The sequence below is a fragment of the Urocitellus parryii genome, chromosome 6, assembly GCF_045843805.1.
Source record: "Urocitellus parryii isolate mUroPar1 chromosome 6, mUroPar1.hap1, whole genome shotgun sequence".
Classification (NCBI taxonomy): domain Eukaryota; kingdom Metazoa; phylum Chordata; class Mammalia; order Rodentia; family Sciuridae; genus Urocitellus; species Urocitellus parryii.
The window spans coordinates 37,131,876-37,149,692 of NC_135536.1; the positions used below are offsets into that span (position 1 = coordinate 37,131,876).

The 17,817-nt window shown below is 47.7% G+C and overlaps 2 protein-coding genes across 2 annotated transcripts; both read left to right on the plus strand.

Annotated features, from left to right (window-relative positions):
• The first annotated feature begins 126 nt into the window (after nucleotides 1-126).
• Rnf31 (ring finger protein 31) lies at nucleotides 127-12,470 on the plus strand. Its single transcript, XM_026406046.2, has 21 exons — nucleotides 127-520; nucleotides 610-756; nucleotides 901-1,056; nucleotides 1,280-1,339; nucleotides 1,440-1,515; nucleotides 1,757-1,934; nucleotides 2,344-2,731; nucleotides 2,888-3,178; nucleotides 3,433-3,681; nucleotides 3,771-3,956; nucleotides 4,077-4,283; nucleotides 7,696-7,869; nucleotides 7,951-8,049; nucleotides 8,139-8,228; nucleotides 9,913-10,027; nucleotides 10,143-10,261; nucleotides 10,530-10,643; nucleotides 10,801-10,858; nucleotides 11,547-11,643; nucleotides 11,904-12,072; nucleotides 12,183-12,470. Exons 1-21 carry the CDS (start codon nucleotides 332-334, stop codon nucleotides 12,234-12,236), a joined length of 3,216 nt encoding a protein of 1,071 aa, XP_026261831.2. The 5' UTR covers nucleotides 127-331; the 3' UTR covers nucleotides 12,237-12,470.
• Nucleotides 12,471-12,858: 388 nt separating this feature from the next.
• Nucleotides 12,859-17,817, plus strand: Irf9 (interferon regulatory factor 9). The gene is given in 10 exon segments (XM_026406047.2): nucleotides 12,859-12,964; nucleotides 13,911-14,091; nucleotides 14,441-14,624; nucleotides 14,856-14,986; nucleotides 15,105-15,198; nucleotides 15,302-15,373; nucleotides 15,982-16,323; nucleotides 17,405-17,520; nucleotides 17,676-17,706; nucleotides 17,709-17,817. Coding segments are annotated over 9 exon segments (1,185 nt in total). The 5' UTR covers nucleotides 12,859-12,964; nucleotide 13,911; the 3' UTR covers nucleotides 17,744-17,817.

Genomic DNA, 17,817 nt, shown 5'->3' on the forward strand with positions numbered 1-17,817 from the left:
GGCGATTTACTTCTTCATTGGTTGGAACACTGTTACCCTTCTAGGCCGCGCCCTGTCGTTTCCCGACGTCCTCCTTCCTTACTAAATCCCTCCTCTTCCTCCGAAAGGGGTGGCAGTCCCGCCCTCTTCCCCAGTACTTCCTGTTCCAGACCTCCCCTGGCCCTGGGCCGGAGACCCGAGAGTGACCGAGCCTTGAGTGATACCCGGAGGCTGCGGGGAGCTAGTCGGGCCGCAGAGTCCGACGTCAGGCGCGAGGGGTGGCTCTCCGGCCTCGCGCACACTGCTCCGGGTCCTGGCGGGCGGCGAGGCTGGGGCCGACTCCTATCTCGGGATGCCCGGGGAGGAGGAGCAAGCCTTCCTGGCTGCCCGCAAGGAGCTGGTGAGCGCCCTGAGGAGTGATTGTGGACAGACATTTTCCCAGGAGCAGCTTCGGCCACTACTGGTCACCTCCCTACCGCCAGCCGCCCGCTACCTGCAGCTGGACGCCACACGCCTGGTCCGCTGCAACGCCCGTGGGGAGGTGAGACCAGGCTCTCCCAACCCAGCTCGGGAGGAGGACATAGGTCCTGAGGCCAGAGCTAGGCTCACAGGTCTGCTCTCTGCTCCCAGCCCCGAATCTACCTCAATACTCTGTCCACGGCCCTGAATATCCTGGAGAAATATGGCCGCAACCTCCTCAGCCCTCAGCGGCCGCGGTACTGGCGTGGGGTCAAGTTTAATAACCCTGTCTTTCGCAGCACGGTAGATGCTGTGCAGGTGAGACCCTTGGACCTTATGGGAGAAGGGGACTAGATCTGGGCTGCGGGTTGGCTAGAAAGGGCCTGAGTCTGAATGAGGAGTGGTCCAGTTCTATTGCCAACAGGGCCTTCAGGGCAGTGACTGATTATGAATGTATGGCAGGGGGGCCGGGATGTGCTGCGATTGTATGGCTATACAGAGGAACGTCCAGATGGATTGAGCTTCCCAGAAGGTCAAGAGGAGCCAGATGAGCATCAGGTTGCTACAGTCACACTGGAAGTACTGCTGCTTCGGACAGAACTCAGCCTGCTGTTGCAGGTGAGATGTTCCTCTAGTTCTGAGACCTTAAGTACCAGGCTGGTAAGTCCAGCCTAACTAAAGTCAGTTTGAGGATCCTGTGCTGCTGAACCATGGGTCTTGTCCCCACAACAGTTTGGGAGCTCCCGGGTCGGTTCTTTCTGTGAACGTTAGGGAACCAGGTCTTAAGAGAGTCTTGTTCTATCTAGAGCTCTAGGTGGGAACCCTTTTATCTTGTTTACAGAATACCCATCCAAGACAGAAGGCCCTGGAGCAGCTGCTAAAAGACAAAGTGGAAGATGATGTAAGGAAGGCAGGAAGGGTGCTGTCGAACAAAGGTAACAAGGAATTGTGGTACTCTGAGTCCCTAAACCCTTGCCCATTCTGTGCTTATTCTTCCTCAGATCCTGCAACTTTCAGAGTTTGACCCCCTACTGAGAGAGATTGCTCCTAGCCACCTTACCATATCCTCTGCCCCAGGTATTATTGGTCCTTTGGAGGGACAGTAACTATTTTGATGGAAATTTGGGGATACTTCCTTCTACCTTTTCTGTTATCTTTGTTGTTGCTCTTGTTGTTTTGTAAAGCGATTAAAATTATTTCATTGGGTCCAGATGTGCTAAAAAGTAGTCTTATGATTTGCCTTCATCCATAGTAGACTCAGATATACCCTGATCTTTTTTAATAAACAATGTTTTGTTCTTTGGCTCCTATTTTCTAGACTCCACTCCTGGACCCTGCTTTCTCTGTGGTTCTGCCCCAGGCACACTGCACTGTCCAGCCTGTAAGCAGGCCTCATGCCCAGCCTGTGACCGCCTGTTCCATGGACACCCATCACGTGCTCATCACCTCCGCCAGACCCTGCCTGGGGCCCTCCAGGCCACCCACCTGAGCCCCAGGTGAGAGGCTTTCTCTTCTTGGTGGGAGTGAAATTAAGAAAATTTAAAATTATTTGTTTATCTATTGTGTGCAAGGTTCTGTATTAAAGACTGTTAATAAAGGATAAGCAACTAATCACAGCTCTCAGGGAGATTATAAACATCTATATCAAGCAAGTGGCAGTCACAGTAAGATACATTATTATGGTATACAGATCTAAAGGATAAGCTCAATCAGTTGGCAGTGTTTTAATTACCTACTATAAGTCAGGCCCTATGTTGAAGATATTTATCTGGGAGAAATGGGCTATAGAGTATCATTTAAATGTTCAAGAGATAGAGAATAGCATGTGCAAAGAAGGTGCCCAGGGGCGAGGGACCCAGGTACCAGGTTCTACCTCAGCAGATCATATCTACTTTTCTATTACAGCTTATCTGCCTCAGCCCAACCACAGCCACATTCAACCTCCCTGTTAGCCCTAGGAGACAACTTTCTTTCTTCACCTGATCCTGCAAATGCCTGTCTTCCTTGGCACTGTGTTGCTTGTGCCATGCTAAATGAGCCTTGGACAGTGCTCTGTGTGGCCTGTGATCGGCCCAGAGGCTGTAAGGTATTGGGGTTGGGGATTGAGGATCCCCAAGGAACTGGAGGCCTAGAACCTGAGCTTTCACGAGGTCAATGGGCCTGCCAGAGCTGTACCTTTGAGAATGAGGCGGCAGCTGTACTATGTGCCATATGTGAGCGACCTCGGCTGGCCCAACCTCCCAGCTTGGTGGTAGATTCCCATGATGCTGGAATTTGTCTGCAGCCCCTTCAGGTAACCTCTTCCTGGCCTTTTTTATTTGTACTTCTTACCTTAAATCATTCTCTACTTTCCTATTCCCTGTTTCCTTCAGTTCCCCCCCAGCTCCCTCTAATTACATCATGAACCTCAGCCATCCAGTTAATAGGATAATTTTCTCTACCTTCCCAGCAGGGGGATTCTTTGCTGTCCTCTGTCCAGACTCAAGTCTGGTACTGTATTCACTGTACCTTCTGCAACTCGGGCCCTGGCTGGGTGTGTGCTATGTGCAACCGGACCAGCAGCCCCATCCCTGAACAACATGCCCCCCAGCCCCATGCCAGCTCTTTGAAAAAAGAACTCCCAAAGCCTGGGCCTCCACGATATCTCAGTGCCCCCTTGCCCAGTTCCTGTGGAAACCCTGAGAAACAGCGCCAAGACAAGATGCGAGAAGAAGGTCTCCAGCTAGTGATCATGATCCGGGTAAGGACTGGGCCTGGGATGAAGTGGGACTGAACTGGCGGGGCAAGGAAGATGCTGTAACTTATAATAGGAGTTCTTATAAAACTTGTCATTGTTAGCAGCATCTGTCTCTTATTGAATACTTCCTACATGGCAGTTACTATAGTGTGCGGTAGTCATGTGACTGGCATGTCTGAGCCACTGTCAGCATCTTTAATGAGGGTGAGAGTGCCCCTGCTGATGGGTCTTCTGTCTGCGTGTGACTATCCCATAAGGAAGGAGAAGCTGCAGGGGCCTGCCCAGAGGAGATCTTCTCAGCTTTGCAATATTCAGGAACTGAGGTACCCCTACAGTGGTTGCGCTCAGAGCTTCCCTACGTGCTGGAGATGGTGGCTGAGATGGCTGGACAGCAGGACCCAGGACTGGGTGCCTTTTCCTGCCAGGAAGCTCGGAAAGCCTGGCTGGATCGTCATGGCAATCTTGATGAAGCTGTGGAAGAGTGTGTGAGAACCCGAAGGAGAAAGGTACCAGCTTTGGGGTTGGGGTTCCAGAGTCTCTCACATTCTCCCTTATTTTTCCCTTTTTACTTCCTTTCCCTCCTCCCAATTTGTAGGTGCAAGAGCTCCGGTCGCTGGGCTTTGGGCCTGAGGACGGGTCTCTTCAGGCATTGTTCCAGCATGGGGGTGACGTGGCACGAGCCTTAACTGAGCTACAACGCCAGCGCCTAGAGCCTTTCCACCAGCGCCTCTGGGACAGTGGCCCTGAGCTCACTCCGTCCTGGGATGGGCCAGACAAGCAGGTGCTGGGGTAGATGAGGAGCCCAAGAGCCCACCTAGAGATGCAAGTGGGAAGACTGAGGGAGAGGATCTCCTGGGATCTTACTACCACTTCTGTCTTCTCCATCTGAATCACATTACAGAGCCTTGTCAGACGGCTTTTGGCAGTCTACACACTCCCCAGCTGGGGCCGAGCAGAGCTGGCACTTTCACTGCTGCAGGAGACACCCAGGAACTATGAATTGTTGGATGTGGTAGAGGCTGTGAGACAAAGCCAGGACCGGGCCTTCCTGCGGCGTTTGCTTGCCCAGGAATGTGCTGTGTGTGGTTGGACTCTGCCCCGCAACAGAGTAAGCCACTCCCCACTATATCTGGCCTTAGAATGGCACTATTCCTTTTGGGACCCCCACCTCATTCCTATCTGATCCTCTCTTATTTTCTATAGTTGTCCAGATACTTCTGAAGGCTTCTGAGAAGGGGAGCACAGGAACAGGCTGCCTTTTCCCTTTCTTTCTTTCTTTCTTTTTTTAATATTTGTTTTTCAGTTGTAGGTGGACCTAATATCTTTATTCATTTTTATGTGGTGCTGAGGATCGAACCAGTGCCTCACGTGTGCTAGGCAAGCACTCTACCACTGAACCACAACCCCAGCCCTGCCTTCTTCATTTCTTTAGATGTTCTATTATGGCAATTTTCAGATATTATATTTGTCAGCTTTCTAGTACTATAACAAAAGCCAAAGATAATCAGCTTTTAAAAAGGTTTATTTTGGCTCACAGTTTTAGAGGTTTCAGCCTATGATTGGTTGGTCTGTTGCTTTTGCCTATGGTGGCACAACATGGAAGGAACATGTAGTAGAGCAAAAACACCTCACAGGAAAGCTGAAAAAGAAGAGACCAGGATCCCCACAAGGGCACACCTCCTCTATTACCTAAGGACCTCCCATTAGGCCCCACCTCCTGAACACATCACCCTCTCCAAGTAGTGCCCACCTGGAGAGCAAGCCTTTACCAAATGGACCTTTGGGGAGCACTTAGGATCCAAACTTTAGCAATTATACAACTTAAAAAAAAAAAAGATTAGGAATGTAACTCAGTGGTAGAGCACCCCTGGGTTTAATTCCCAGTACCACATTAAAAAAAAAAAAAAGGAAACCACCATAAAAAAGTAGAGAAAATTGTTAGTGAATTCCCTTTCTCCACAACCCCTCCAACCTCAGTGTACTTATCACCAAGCTTCAGCAATTATCAGTGTATGCCCAATTTGTATTTCATCTTTGTACATGTGATTACTTTTGAAGCAAATCTCAGGTGTCATATAGTTTATCTGTAAATCTTTCAGTGTATGTATCTAAAAGGTAAAAATCTGGAAAACACATCCACAATATCATGCCACACTGAAAAGAACTAACAATAGGGGCTGGGGATGTGGCTCAAGCGGTAGCGCACTTGCCTGGCATGCGTGCGGCCCGGATTCGATCCTCAGCACCATATACCAACAAAGATGTTGAGTCCGCCGAGAACTAAAAAATAGATATTAAAAAAAAATTCTCTCTCTCTCTCTCTCTCTCTCTCTCTATCTCTCTCTCTCCTCTAAAAAAAAAAAGAACTAACAATAATACAATAATTTTTTATATTTATTTTTTAGTTGTACTTGAACACAATACCTTTATTCATGTATTTTTATGTGGTGCTGAGGATTGAATCCAGGGCTTCACACGTGCTAGGCGAGCACTGTACGGTTGAGCCTCAACCCCAGCCCACAGTAATTGTTTTGGTCTTGTTTTGTTTTCTTCATTTTGAGACAGGGTCTAAGTTGCCTAGGCTGGCCTTGAACTTGGGATCTTCCTGCCTGGTTCCCAAAGTAGCTGGGGTTACAGATGTACTACTGCTCCAAGAATTCTGTAATGTCAGAGCCACTTCTTAAATTAGTCAGAATGGCAGTTCTTGGGCCAGTATGGTCTAGTTTAGTCTTGCTCTGTGTTTTGCTTTTATTTTTTACTTGAAAATATACAGTTAGCACCAGCTGTATATTTTGACTTGGGAGGCTGAGGCAGAAGGATCACAAGTTTGAGACCGGCTTGGCAATTATAGTGAAACTTTGTCTCAAGATTTAGAAAAAAAAGGAGGGGGGGGCTGTGGATGTGGCTCAGTGATTAAGTACCCCTGGGTTCAGTACCTAATACCAAAAAAAACAAATATATCCAGTTGGTATTGGGCGGATACCTATATTCCCAGCAACTTAGAGCTGAGGCAGGAAGATCACAAGTTCCGAGGCTAGCCTTGTGAGGTTCTAAGCAATTTAGCAAGATCCTGTCTCAGAAAACAAAAAGCACTCCTGAGTTCAATCTCCAGTACCCCTCCCCCACAGAAAATCCATCTGGTAGAAACAGGCCCTTATCTCCTGAACCACTTCTTAAACTAGGTCAGAATGGCAGTTCTTGGGCCAGGATGGTCTAGTTTAGTCTTGCTCTGTGTTTTGCTTTTATTTTTTACTTGAAAATAGTAGTAGAGTCACAGAAAGTTGCAAAAATAGTACAGAGTTCTATGGACTCTTCACCCACCCTTTTTTTTTTTGTTTTTAGTTTTTAGTTTTTTCAGCGGACACAACATCTTTGTTTGTATGTGGTGCTGAGGATCGAACCCGGGCCATGCACATGCCAGACAAGTGGGCTACCGCTTGAGCCATATCCCCAGCCCTTCACCCACCTTCTAATACTGACATATAATTATAGTGCATTATCAAGACCAAGAAATAAGCCAGGTCTTAGGGTTGAGGCTGTGGCTCAGTGGTAGAGTGCTTGCCTAGCATATGTGAGGCACTGGGTTCAAACCTCAGCACCACATAAATAAAATAAAGGTATTGTGTTCATCTACAACCAAAAAGAAATATATTTTTTAAAAAAACAGGTCTGGTGCATACCTATAATCCTACTTGGGAAGCAGGAGGATTCCAAGTTCAAGGCTAGCTTCATAATTTTGTGAGATCCTATCTCAAAAATTAAAAGGACTGGAGATGTAGCTCAGTGGTAGAGCGCCTAGGTTTATCCTCAGGTCTGAAAAAAAAAAAAAGAAAGAACGAAAAGAAATATATACTGACAACATTCTAATTGTTCATTATTTGCTTGAATGTGTGTAGTTCTTTGCAGTTTTGTATAAGCTGCATGTTTAAATTCATATAACTACCACTGTAATCAAAATACAGACTGCTGAGCCAGCACAGAGGTGCATGCTTATAATCCCAGCTACTCAGGAGGTTAAGACCAGCTTGTGCAATTCAGCAAGACCCTTTGTTAAGAAGGGCTGGGGATATACCTCAGAGACAGAACACTCCTAGATTCTCTCCCCAGTGCTATAAAAATTATAAAGTAAATAAGTAAATGAAGATACAGATTGATAGTTGCCTCAAAGGAATTGTCTTTTACTACCCCCTGTAGTCAGCCTTCAGTCTCCCAGCAACCACTAGTCTGTTCTTCATCTCTGTAGTGTTGTCATTTTAAGGTTTTTTTGTATGTTTGCTTTTAATTGAATGAATGCCTTCAGAGAAATTATTCCATTTACTTTTGCCATTGCCTATTTTCCTCCACTCAGCTGTCCTCAGACATTTGGGTTATTGAGTTGCCTACCTGGCACATGTTGGCATTTGGAGATGCTATCCCTGCCCAGTTAATTAGACCCTGGTTTCTCAGTGGACATCTGGCAACTGTCCCTTCCTTGGGTATAGCTTCTTACTCCCTCCCTTTCTTCTTCCATCTCTCTCTAGATGCAGGCTTTGATTTCCTGTGAATGCACCATCTGTCCTGACTGCTTCCGCCAACACTTCACCATTGCCGTGAAGGAAAAGCATATCACAGATATGGTGTGTCCTGCCTGTGGCCGCCCTGACCTTACGGATGACACACAGTTGCTCAGCTACTTCTCTACCCTTGACATCCAGGTACTACAGCCCCTAATGTTCAGGTGCCTATGCATCAAATAGGATTCCTATCTACCCACTGCCTCTGCATCCTGTCCCCAGCTTCGGGAGAGCTTAGAGCCAGATGCCTATGCACTGTTCCATAAGAAGCTAACTGAAGGTGTGCTGATGCGGGACCCCAAGTTCTTGTGGTGTGCCCAGGTAAGTGCCCTGCCCATAACAACTGACTGTGGAGGAACAGGGGATGATGCCAGCTTGGTCCTCAAATAACTTTATGCTCTTGCACTCAGTGTTCCTTTGGTTTCATATATGAGCGTGAACAGTTGGAGGCAACATGTCCCCAGTGTCACCAGACCTTCTGTGTGCGCTGCAAGCGCCAGGTGAGTCATGTGCATTCTTTCACAAATATTTGCTAAACTATTGCTAAGTACTGCATTAGACTCATGGAGTATTTTGGAAGGCAGAATAGACATAAGCTCTGAGCTATAAGAGGTAGGAAGCCAGGCACAAGGAGAAAAGGAAGATGGTAGGGGTGGGGAGAAAAAGGGAGGAGGAAGGAAAGGAGGAAGTAGGGAAGAAAATCAAGGGAGAGGAGGAAATAATTATACATAGGCATAAGTTCTATGCAGAAAACAAGTAGGAATCTGACAGGAATGAGAGCATGGACCTAATGAAGACAGAGAAGTCTTCTCCAAAATGGTTTAGTTTAAGCTCAGGCCTGAAAGTTAAGCCATGCAGAAAATATTTGGGGAGAAGAAACAACCCAGGGAATGGCCAGAGTTAGAAAAAGAGTTGTATGGCTGGAATCTTGAGAGCAAGGGTGAAACTGGGAGGTAGTTGGAGAAAAGGTAGCTGCCAGATCAGGATAGCCCTTGAGGTCAAGTGAGGCAGATATTTGCCTTTTATTTTTTTTTTTATTTATTATTTTTTTTAAATAACCTATGCTCTTTTTTTTTTTAATATTTATTTTTTAGTTTTGGGCGAACACATCTTTGTTTGTATGTGGTGCTGAGGATCGAACCCGGGCCGCACGCATGCCAGGCGAGCGCACTACCGCTTGAGCCACATCCCCAGCCCCGATATTTGCCTTTTATTCTGAGACTAGGCAAGGGGTGACGCTCTTATTTATCTTTTAAGAAGTTCAGTGTTTGAGCCCAGTGTGGTGGTTCATGTGTATAATCCCAGCTACATGGGAGGCTGAGACAGAAGGATTTCAAGTTCAAGGCCAGCCTGGGCAACTTAGTGAGACCTATCTCAAAATAAAAAGGACTAGGAGAATAGCTCAGTGGTAGAGCACCCCTGGGTTCAATTCCCAGTACCATGAAAAAAAAAATAAAAATGTAAAGCATGATACTTAAAAACTTGCATCTCTTTTATGAAAGCTGATAATAAAATGAATATCCCAAACCCTACCACCCGACTTCAGAACTAGCACACTACTAATATGCTTCCTGACTTATACTTTGAAAGGTCTTTTGGGCTGGGGATGTGGCTCAAGCGGTAGCGCGCTCGCCTGGCATGCGTGTGGCCCAGGTTCGATCCTCAGCACCACATACCAACAAAGATGTTGTGTCCGCCGAGAACTAAAAAAATAAATATTAAAAATTCTCTCTCTCTCTCTCTCTCTCTCCTCTCTCACTCTCTCTTTAAAAAAAAAAAATTAAAAAAAAAAAAAAGAAAGGTCTTTTGGCTACAGTGTGAAGAATAGGCTACTGGGGAGTAGAAGTAGTATCAGAGAGACTAATAATTCAAGCAAGCGATTGAGGCCAATATCTAATGATGGCTTGGCGTAAGATGGTAGCAGTAGCAGTAAAGATGAAGAAAAGGGACAGGGTTGAGATAGGTTTGGATGGTGAAAACAATAAGAGTTATGAATGAATTTGAAGTGGTGGGGAAAAGTGAGGAAACCAAGATGGCTCCTCAATTTTAGGAATTGAACAAATGATAGATGGCAGCAACATAAACTATGCTAGGTACCACTGGATGGATATAAGTGGGGAAACCAGCAAGAAAGGCAGGGCATTAGATAGAACTTCCATGCAAAACCTACTTTCCTTCTGCCAGTGGGAAGAGCAGCACCGAGGGCGGAGCTGTGAGGATTTCCAGAACTGGAAACGCACAAATGACCCAGAATACCAGGCCCAGGGCCTGGCAATGTATCTTCAGGAAAATGGCATTGGTAAGGCTGCCTCTCTGGACCTGTCTACTCAATAGTCTGTCATTGGCAGTAGCTCTCTTCTTGAGGGCCTTGAGTTGCAGTGGCAGCTCCAGCCCTAATCTAGTGTCCCTTACAGACTGCCCCAAATGCAAGTTCTCATACGCACTGGCCAGAGGAGGTTGCATGCACTTTCACTGTACTCAGTGCCGCCACCAGTTCTGCAGTGGCTGCTACAATGCCTTTTATGCCAAGAATGTGAGTTCAGAGAATGGGGAAGGAAGAGAAGGGTGAAGGGTGGGGGGCTGCCATTGGTTTGAGGGACAGAGGCCATTGAGGAGTGACCCAGGTGAAGAGGAGTTCAGTGAGATGTAAAGTACTTCTCTCTCCTCTTTCCCCTTTGCTTGCTCCAGACCCTCCAGTGTCTCTATCTCCCCTCACCCCCTTACCTCTCACATAGGGGTTCTTGAGAGTCTAGGACTCCAGCAGTCTCCAACTACCCCTCTCCCATCTGGGTTTCCACCAGAAATGTCCAGACCCTAACTGTAGGGTGAAAAAGTCCCTGCATGGCCACCACCCGCGAGACTGTCTCTTCTACCTTCGGGATTGGACTGCTGTCCGTCTTCAGAAACTGCTTCAGGTCAGAGGTCCCCAGCCTTGCTGAGTTTGCAAGTTATCCAGGAAGAGGAGACAGAGTCCAGGGTGGGCAAAATGGAAAAGGCTGTATGTATGCTAGGAGATGCAACAGTGACTGGCATCAGGGGACATAATGCCTATCTGTCTTTGCCCTTCCTCAGGACAATAACGTCATGTTTAATACAGAGCCTCCAGCTGGGGCCCGGACAGTCCCTGGGGGTGAGTATCAGTACAGTCTCTGAGAAGGGAAGGTAGTGAGTTGGCTCCTACCATGCGGTAGGTAAAGTGGGGAGTCTTGTGTCTGGAATCACTTGAGTGCCTTTTGACAAGTTAATTAACCCCCTCATATCTTGTTTCTTCCTCTGTAAAATGAGAGTAATAATACCCTCCATGCAACTAAGCTATTTTATGTAAAAGATCATTAAAGCAGTGGTCCTTAATGCTGAGTTTTTTCTCACATTCTCAAATGGTAATGATTCATAAATGATAATGATTCATTAATTAACTCCATGAATAATGAGGCCCGCTAGCTGAAGGGCACTGTTTTGGGTTCCTTGGGGGCAACAGAAAAATGTTACATAAGATTCTAACCTGCCTTACTTCTCATCATCTAGATAGAGGTAAGATCTCCTCAGAATAAGTTAACTGGTTATGCTGGAGCTAAATAACGACCAAGAGAGCTGTTTCATGGGCCAAAAGTCAGCTTGGATAAAAGTAGGAAGAGCAAGGTCCCTGCCTCTGTACGCTGCTGATGGCGTCTCTGAGTATCTCCCACAGGAGCAAGAGTCCCTGTTTTCAGTCCCCTGTCTGGAAGCTTCCTTCCCATGCTGCATGCATATCCCAGTTCTCCAGGGGCTTTGTGGTCAATGAGCTTCTCCTAACCAAAGGTTTCTTCTCTTACCCTTAGGTGGGTGCCGAGTGATGGAGCAGAAAGAGGTTCCCAATGGTCTCAGGGATGAAGCTTGTGGCAAAGAAACCCCACCTGGCTATGCCGGCCTCTGCCAGTAAGTGCCAGGCAGGGCATGGAGCATGATATTGGAAATGGGGAAAGAAATGGTGAGGGTATGCCCAGGCAGTAAAATGGGAACAGTAGATCCTACAAAGAGTAGACAAGGGCATGGATGGGTAGTAGCAGGCAGCATACACTTGTTGGCTCTGCCTAGTCTAGCTTCCCTGAGGATTCCAGTGTTCATCAAGGTGCTAGGCACACTCAATTAATATTAGCCAATAGAAGAACAAATAGTCTGCTCTTTCATATCCCCAGGGCACACTACAAAGAATATCTTGTGAGTCTCATCAATGCCCACTCATTGGACCCAGCCACCCTTTATGAGGTCGAGGAGCTGGAGACGGCTACTGAGCGATACTTGCATGTGCACCCCCAGCCACTGGCTGGAGAAGATCCCCCTGTCTACCAAGCCCGCTTGTTACAGGTAAAGCCTTCACTCAGCCTTTCCCTTGACACCACCCTCTGGAAGTCTCCTGTCCCATCCTGTTTCTGATCTCCAGGCTTCTGTTATCATTATCCTTTCTCCTTCTACAGAAACTGATGGAAGAAGTGCCCTTGGGACAGAGTATCCCCCGAAGGAGGAAGTAACTGAGGGCAAAGGTCCTGATGAGGGTCTTGTGGCCCAGCTCCCTCAGGAACAGCTCCAGCACCAATAAAGAGGCATCTTATTGCCCCAGCTTCTTGGTGGTCCTTCTTCCTGGCCCCACCATCTAGGGGCACCAGGGAAAGGGGGGTGAACAGAGTTTGCTTAAAGGGCCCCCTGCAGCCTACCATCTGATTCACTCTGGACCCAGGGCAAGGAAGAAATTGACATATGGATGGGCAAGTGAGGACCTCCCCATCCAACCACCCAGCCTAGGCTTCTTCCGTTCCTTTCTCCCTTCATCATTCCATCAAATTCTGCTGGTATTTGAGGTCCCCAAGAGGGCACTATGGGGGAACACAGATGTGCAACACAACGATCCAGAGGAAATGGCCTCACTGGGGAAGCAGCAACATCACACAGAGAAGGTTAGATATAAGAAAGGAGTGTAAGAGGGAAGAAGAAGAGAGGAAGGAGCCAGACAGGAGTTGAGCCTGTAGAAAGTGGTCCTCCTTTGCTGACAGTGGAATTGACAGTGAGGCTCTCAGATGTTGCTTCCCCCTAGTGGTAGCCAGTTGCCCTACAACTCAGACCATGTGATTTCTGGGAAAAGGACCTCCCAGGAGGAAATCGAAACTTAGAGGGTGGGGACTGTAGAGAGGGGTGGAGAAATCAGACTGCTTAGGCTCAAGCAGAGTTAAGGCTCTCCGATCTCTGAGGCACAGCAATTCAGGTAAGAGCAGACAAGATGGATTTTTTTCCTGGGATCTGGAGCTAGTAGGGGTTGGTGGCTCCTGGGACGCTTCTGCCAGGCAGAGAGAGAAAAGCCTGAGAGTCAGTAGGAGGTTTGGCCTGAGTGAAAAACTGATAAGGGCCAGTACCCTAGGCCCCTGTAGGCAAGGGCCATAGAAAAAACTCATTTGTCTATGGAGGAAGGTTCTTGGCCCAACCTCAGATTACCCTGTTTATTTTCTTGCTTTTTGGCCCTGCCCACTTATGCTGAAACTCCACCCCTATCTCCCCCCTCCTCATGGCCCCTGGGCAAAGGAGAGATAGGATAAATTTTAAGAGTGGCAGGTGCAAAAGTTTGATGGACATCTCAGAAGGATATAGCTTCTGCAGAAATTTAGCAGTCTAGACAGAGCCTCTGACCAGAACATCAAGGGAATTCTCTCCTAAACAATACATATCTGAAAAGTCTTGAAATTAAGACCTGTGGTTTCCTTCCAAATATCAACTCCAAACGTTAGAGCTTAGTTTGTTTTTTGTTTCTTTTTTTTTTTTTCTTCTTCTTGGTACTGGGGAATTGAACTCAGGGGTGCTTAGCCATTGAGCACCTTTTTCACTTTTTTTCCACTTTGAGGCAGTATCTAGCTAAGTTGTTTAAGGACTCCCTAAGTTACAGTGGCTGGTCTTGAATTTGTAATCCTCCTGCCTCAGCTCACAAGTTGCTGAGATTACATGTGCCACCATGTCCAGTGAATTTTTAAAAAATAATAATTGTTAGTGATAGCAGAAACAAAATAATTTTGCCTCAGAGAATATAGAGGTATGTCTAGAGCCAAAAGAAGATGCATGGGTCTGAGCTATTGTTAGAAACTCACCTCAGTGGTCAGAATCTTAACAGATGTTCTCTCACAGTGTTAGTTCTGATGCTTCTTGCTCCTCTTATCTCTCAGGATGGCAACAGGCAGGGCACGTTCTACGCGAAAGCTCCGGAATTGGGTGGTAGAGCAAGTGGAGAGTGGGAATTTCCCAGGAGTGTGCTGGGATGACACAAATAAGACCATGTTCCGGATTCCCTGGAAGCACGCAGGCAAGCAGGACTTTCGGGAGGACCAGGATGCTGCCTTCTTCAAGGTGAAGGGCCTGGAAGCCACCATCCCCCCCAAGCAAGAAATGGAGTATACCATGGCATACTTCCCCTTGAACACCTTTATCTACCTGGATTTCAGACAAAGAGCATATTGGAGAGTAGAACCAGCTGTGTCATTTGCAGAGCCCAGTACAAAAGGAAAATGCAGAGCCCACATTAAACATTTATTAAGCATTGCAAGATGGCAACATCAGAACACAAACCCATTCCAAGCCCATCTGAGTTAAGGGCCTATGCAAGTGCTCAGGCTGCACACCTGTAAAGCCAATAGTGTTGGAGGGACAGCTGATATATGTGACATGTTGTCTCTTCTTTGCTTCCTCTCTTTACTAGGCCTGGGCTATATTTAAGGGAAAGTCCAAGGAGGGCGACATAGGAGGCCCTGCTGTCTGGAAGACTCGCCTGCGCTGTGCCCTCAACAAGAGTCCAGAATTTGAAGAAGTTCCTGAGAGAGGCTGTATGGATGTTGCCGAACCCTACAAGGTATATCGGCTGCTGCCACCAGGCACTCTCCCTGGTAAGTGTTCCCTTGTTGAACCCTTCCTAGAATCAGCTGCCTGGAGCAGAAAGATGGAGATACGAGTCTCTTGGGAAGGTGGTGGTTCTCCCCCTGGCCTCTCAGAGTCTGCCCTGTCCCTACCTTTGGGAAGCTGCTATCCAGATTCCCTTTCCAGTTCTGCCCATCCTTTCACACTATAGACCTCTCCTCTACCTTCTTTTCCTGTCTTTCCTCTCAACAATTCCACAGCCCAGCCAGAGACCCAGAAATCACCATCAAAGAGACGCCACAGTTCCGTGTCCTCTGAGAAGGAGGAGGAGGAGGATACCTCGAACAATTGCACACTCAGTCCCAACTATCTCCAGGACCCCCTCAATAATGTGAGAGCTGGGTGGTGGTGGTAAAAGGTGGGAGAGTTAGGGGATGATAGTAAAGGGTGGGCCTAAGAGCAGTACAGGAACTAGAGAAATGGGCTCATGATAGATGCTTTATCTGCAGGAGGTAAGGACTAATGGGGAAGCAAGCCACTCAGACAGTAGAAGCAGTAGCAGTAGCAGCAGCAGCAGAAGCAGCAGCCCTGAGTCACAGGAAGGTACTACCTCCCCTGCCTCTGTGTTGTCTGCCTTACCACATCCTCTGGCCCTTGGACTCCCCAGTTCCACTCTGAATAACCAGTGTCTCTGTTTCCCTTCCAGGTGTGGATACCACTGAGGCTACTGTTCAAGAGGATCAGGTATCCATGGAGCATCTCCCCCCTCTGAACTCAGGTACTTGGCATTTCTGACTTTTTCCTGCTCCCTTTCCCTCAGATCTGCTTCCTTTGACTTTGCATGCATGTCTAGTCCACCAGTTACAGCAAACTGAGCCCACCTTATTTAGACAGAGGCACTGGTTTCTAGGCAGTGAAAATTCCATGTACTTGGCCAGACCCCACCCTACATGCTCTGTTCCCTGGATATCCATGTTGAGACATTGATTTCTTTGGGTTTAGCAGAGGCCCAGTCTTCAGGGACCTTCTTGTAAAATGTAAGACCTCATCCTCAAGTTTATAAATTGCATGAAGTAAGCACTGATATGGGTGAACCCATATGCTAGCTGATTTTCTGAATAACAAGAAAACCCAATAGGAAGCTCCTAACTAGCCACCTCAGAAAGTGCAGTTGCTGCCCTAGCCCTAGAGCCTCCTTTGTGTTCCCCAGCCTTTGTTTGGTTTCCCTTTCTGGACCTCATTAGCAAAATGAGGACATAAGATGGCAAGAAGCTCTACTTCGTTTTCTTAAAGCCCGTGTTGACCAGGTGTATCCCTGGGGGTAGAGGCTGCTATAGCCTGCATGCTCCTCCAGGACCTGGTGCAGCTCTGCTTTTCTGTCCCCAGACTACTCGCTGCTGCTCACCTTCATCTACAGTGGGCGTGTGGTAGGTAAAGCCCAGGTGCACAGCCTGGACTGCCGCCTTGTTGCTGAGTTCTCAGACTCCAGGAGCAGCATGGAACAGGTTGTATTTCCCAAGCCTGATCCATCAGAGCCCATCCAGCGCCTCCTGAGCCAGATTGAGAGAGGCATCTTGGTGGCCAGTAACTCCAGAGGCCTCTTTGTACAACGCCTTTGCCCCATCCCCATCTCCTGGAATGCACCCCAGGCCCCACCTGGGCCAGGCCCGCATTTGCTACCCAGCAATAAGTGTGTAGAGCTCTTCAGGACCACCTATTTCTGCAGAGGTAAGACTGCACCAGCTGGGTACTTAGGCCTTGCCCCCTAGCTCTTAATATTCCCTGGGTCTGATTTGATGGGTCCTGCCACCAGCCTGTCCAGCAGATCCTCACTGTAACCTGTGCACATCCAGTGTAGTCATAAACTCATCCCTGGCAGCTCTCCTTCCCTAGCCAAGGTCATGGAAGATTAGTTTCAGGTGGAGCCTAGTATGAGAGTCACATTTTGGGGAACATCATCACTTTGAAGGATACTGTAATTATATGAAGTTGAGTGAACAAGTCAGCACAGAGATTTTGACCCTTGGGGCCATCTCCTACATACTCACTGGCATATACAACTCTGCATGTGTGAGAGAGCCAGTGTACCTTATATGCCCTGGTGCACTGCCCCTGTCTCTGCCACACTCCAGTTATCCTCTAAAGCTATCTCTCTCTTCCATCCAGTCTTGTAATTCTAGTTGCCTCCATTCAACTCTAAATCTGACCTTAGGAATGGGGTCAAGAACACAGGAGATAGAGTATGGGTGTTCCCAGATCTGTGGGTACCCTAGTGCTGGAAGGGTGTGAGCAAGCAACAAAGGTGTTAGCAACCAGGGCTGCTGCCTTTGAGGATGCTAAACTCTCAGTGGAGAATTTTTCAAGTTGAGCTGCTACCTCTAAACACTTTTTGAGGAACGGGCCCCCTTTCCTATTTGCACATGGGCAAGTAGCAGCTTAGTTTATAGCATTCCTCCTATCCCACAGCTCCTTCTTTGGCCTTGGTCTCCATGTGGGCTCACTCCTAACTCTATTTCTCCAACATGGATTCTTTGATAGTCCTTCCTTGTCTGTGGACCCTCTCTCTCTCTCCTCTCCCCCCCCCCCCCGCTTTTGGTACTGGGGATTGACCCACAGGTACTCTATCACTCAGTTACATCCCCAGCCCTTTTTATTTTATTTTGAGACAGGGTCTCACTAAGTTGCCAAGGCTAGCCTTGAACTTGCAGTTTCCTGCCTCAGCATCCCAAGTCACTGGGGTTACAGGAGTGTTCCATCATACTCGGTCTTCTCTCTCTGTCTTTCTAACCTTTGTCCCTTTATCTTTTAGATTTGGACAGGTACTCCCAGGGCCTGGGCCCCCTACCCAAGTTCCAGGTAGCACTGCATTTCTGGGAGAGAAGCTCTGACCCCAACAATACCTCACAGAATCTTATCACAGTGCAAGTGAGTTCAGAGCAGGGGCAGAATAACCTGTCTGCTGGGGAGAGGGGAAGAGGTATTCAAGAAGAAGGGGTCTTCTTTGTGGGAAGGGAGCTCCTGGGGGTAGTGTCTGTCCTGCTGTGTTCACTGAGCCCTGTTCCTCATCTCTTCCTGTACAGATGGAGCAGGCCTTTGCCCGACATTTACTGGAGAAGAGGAGCAGGCAGCCACTTTTATCCTGCTGTAGTCTAGGGGACCCACCTGCTGCCTCACCTCTCTATTCCTCCTTTCTCCTTTGAAATAAACTCATGCTTCACTCTG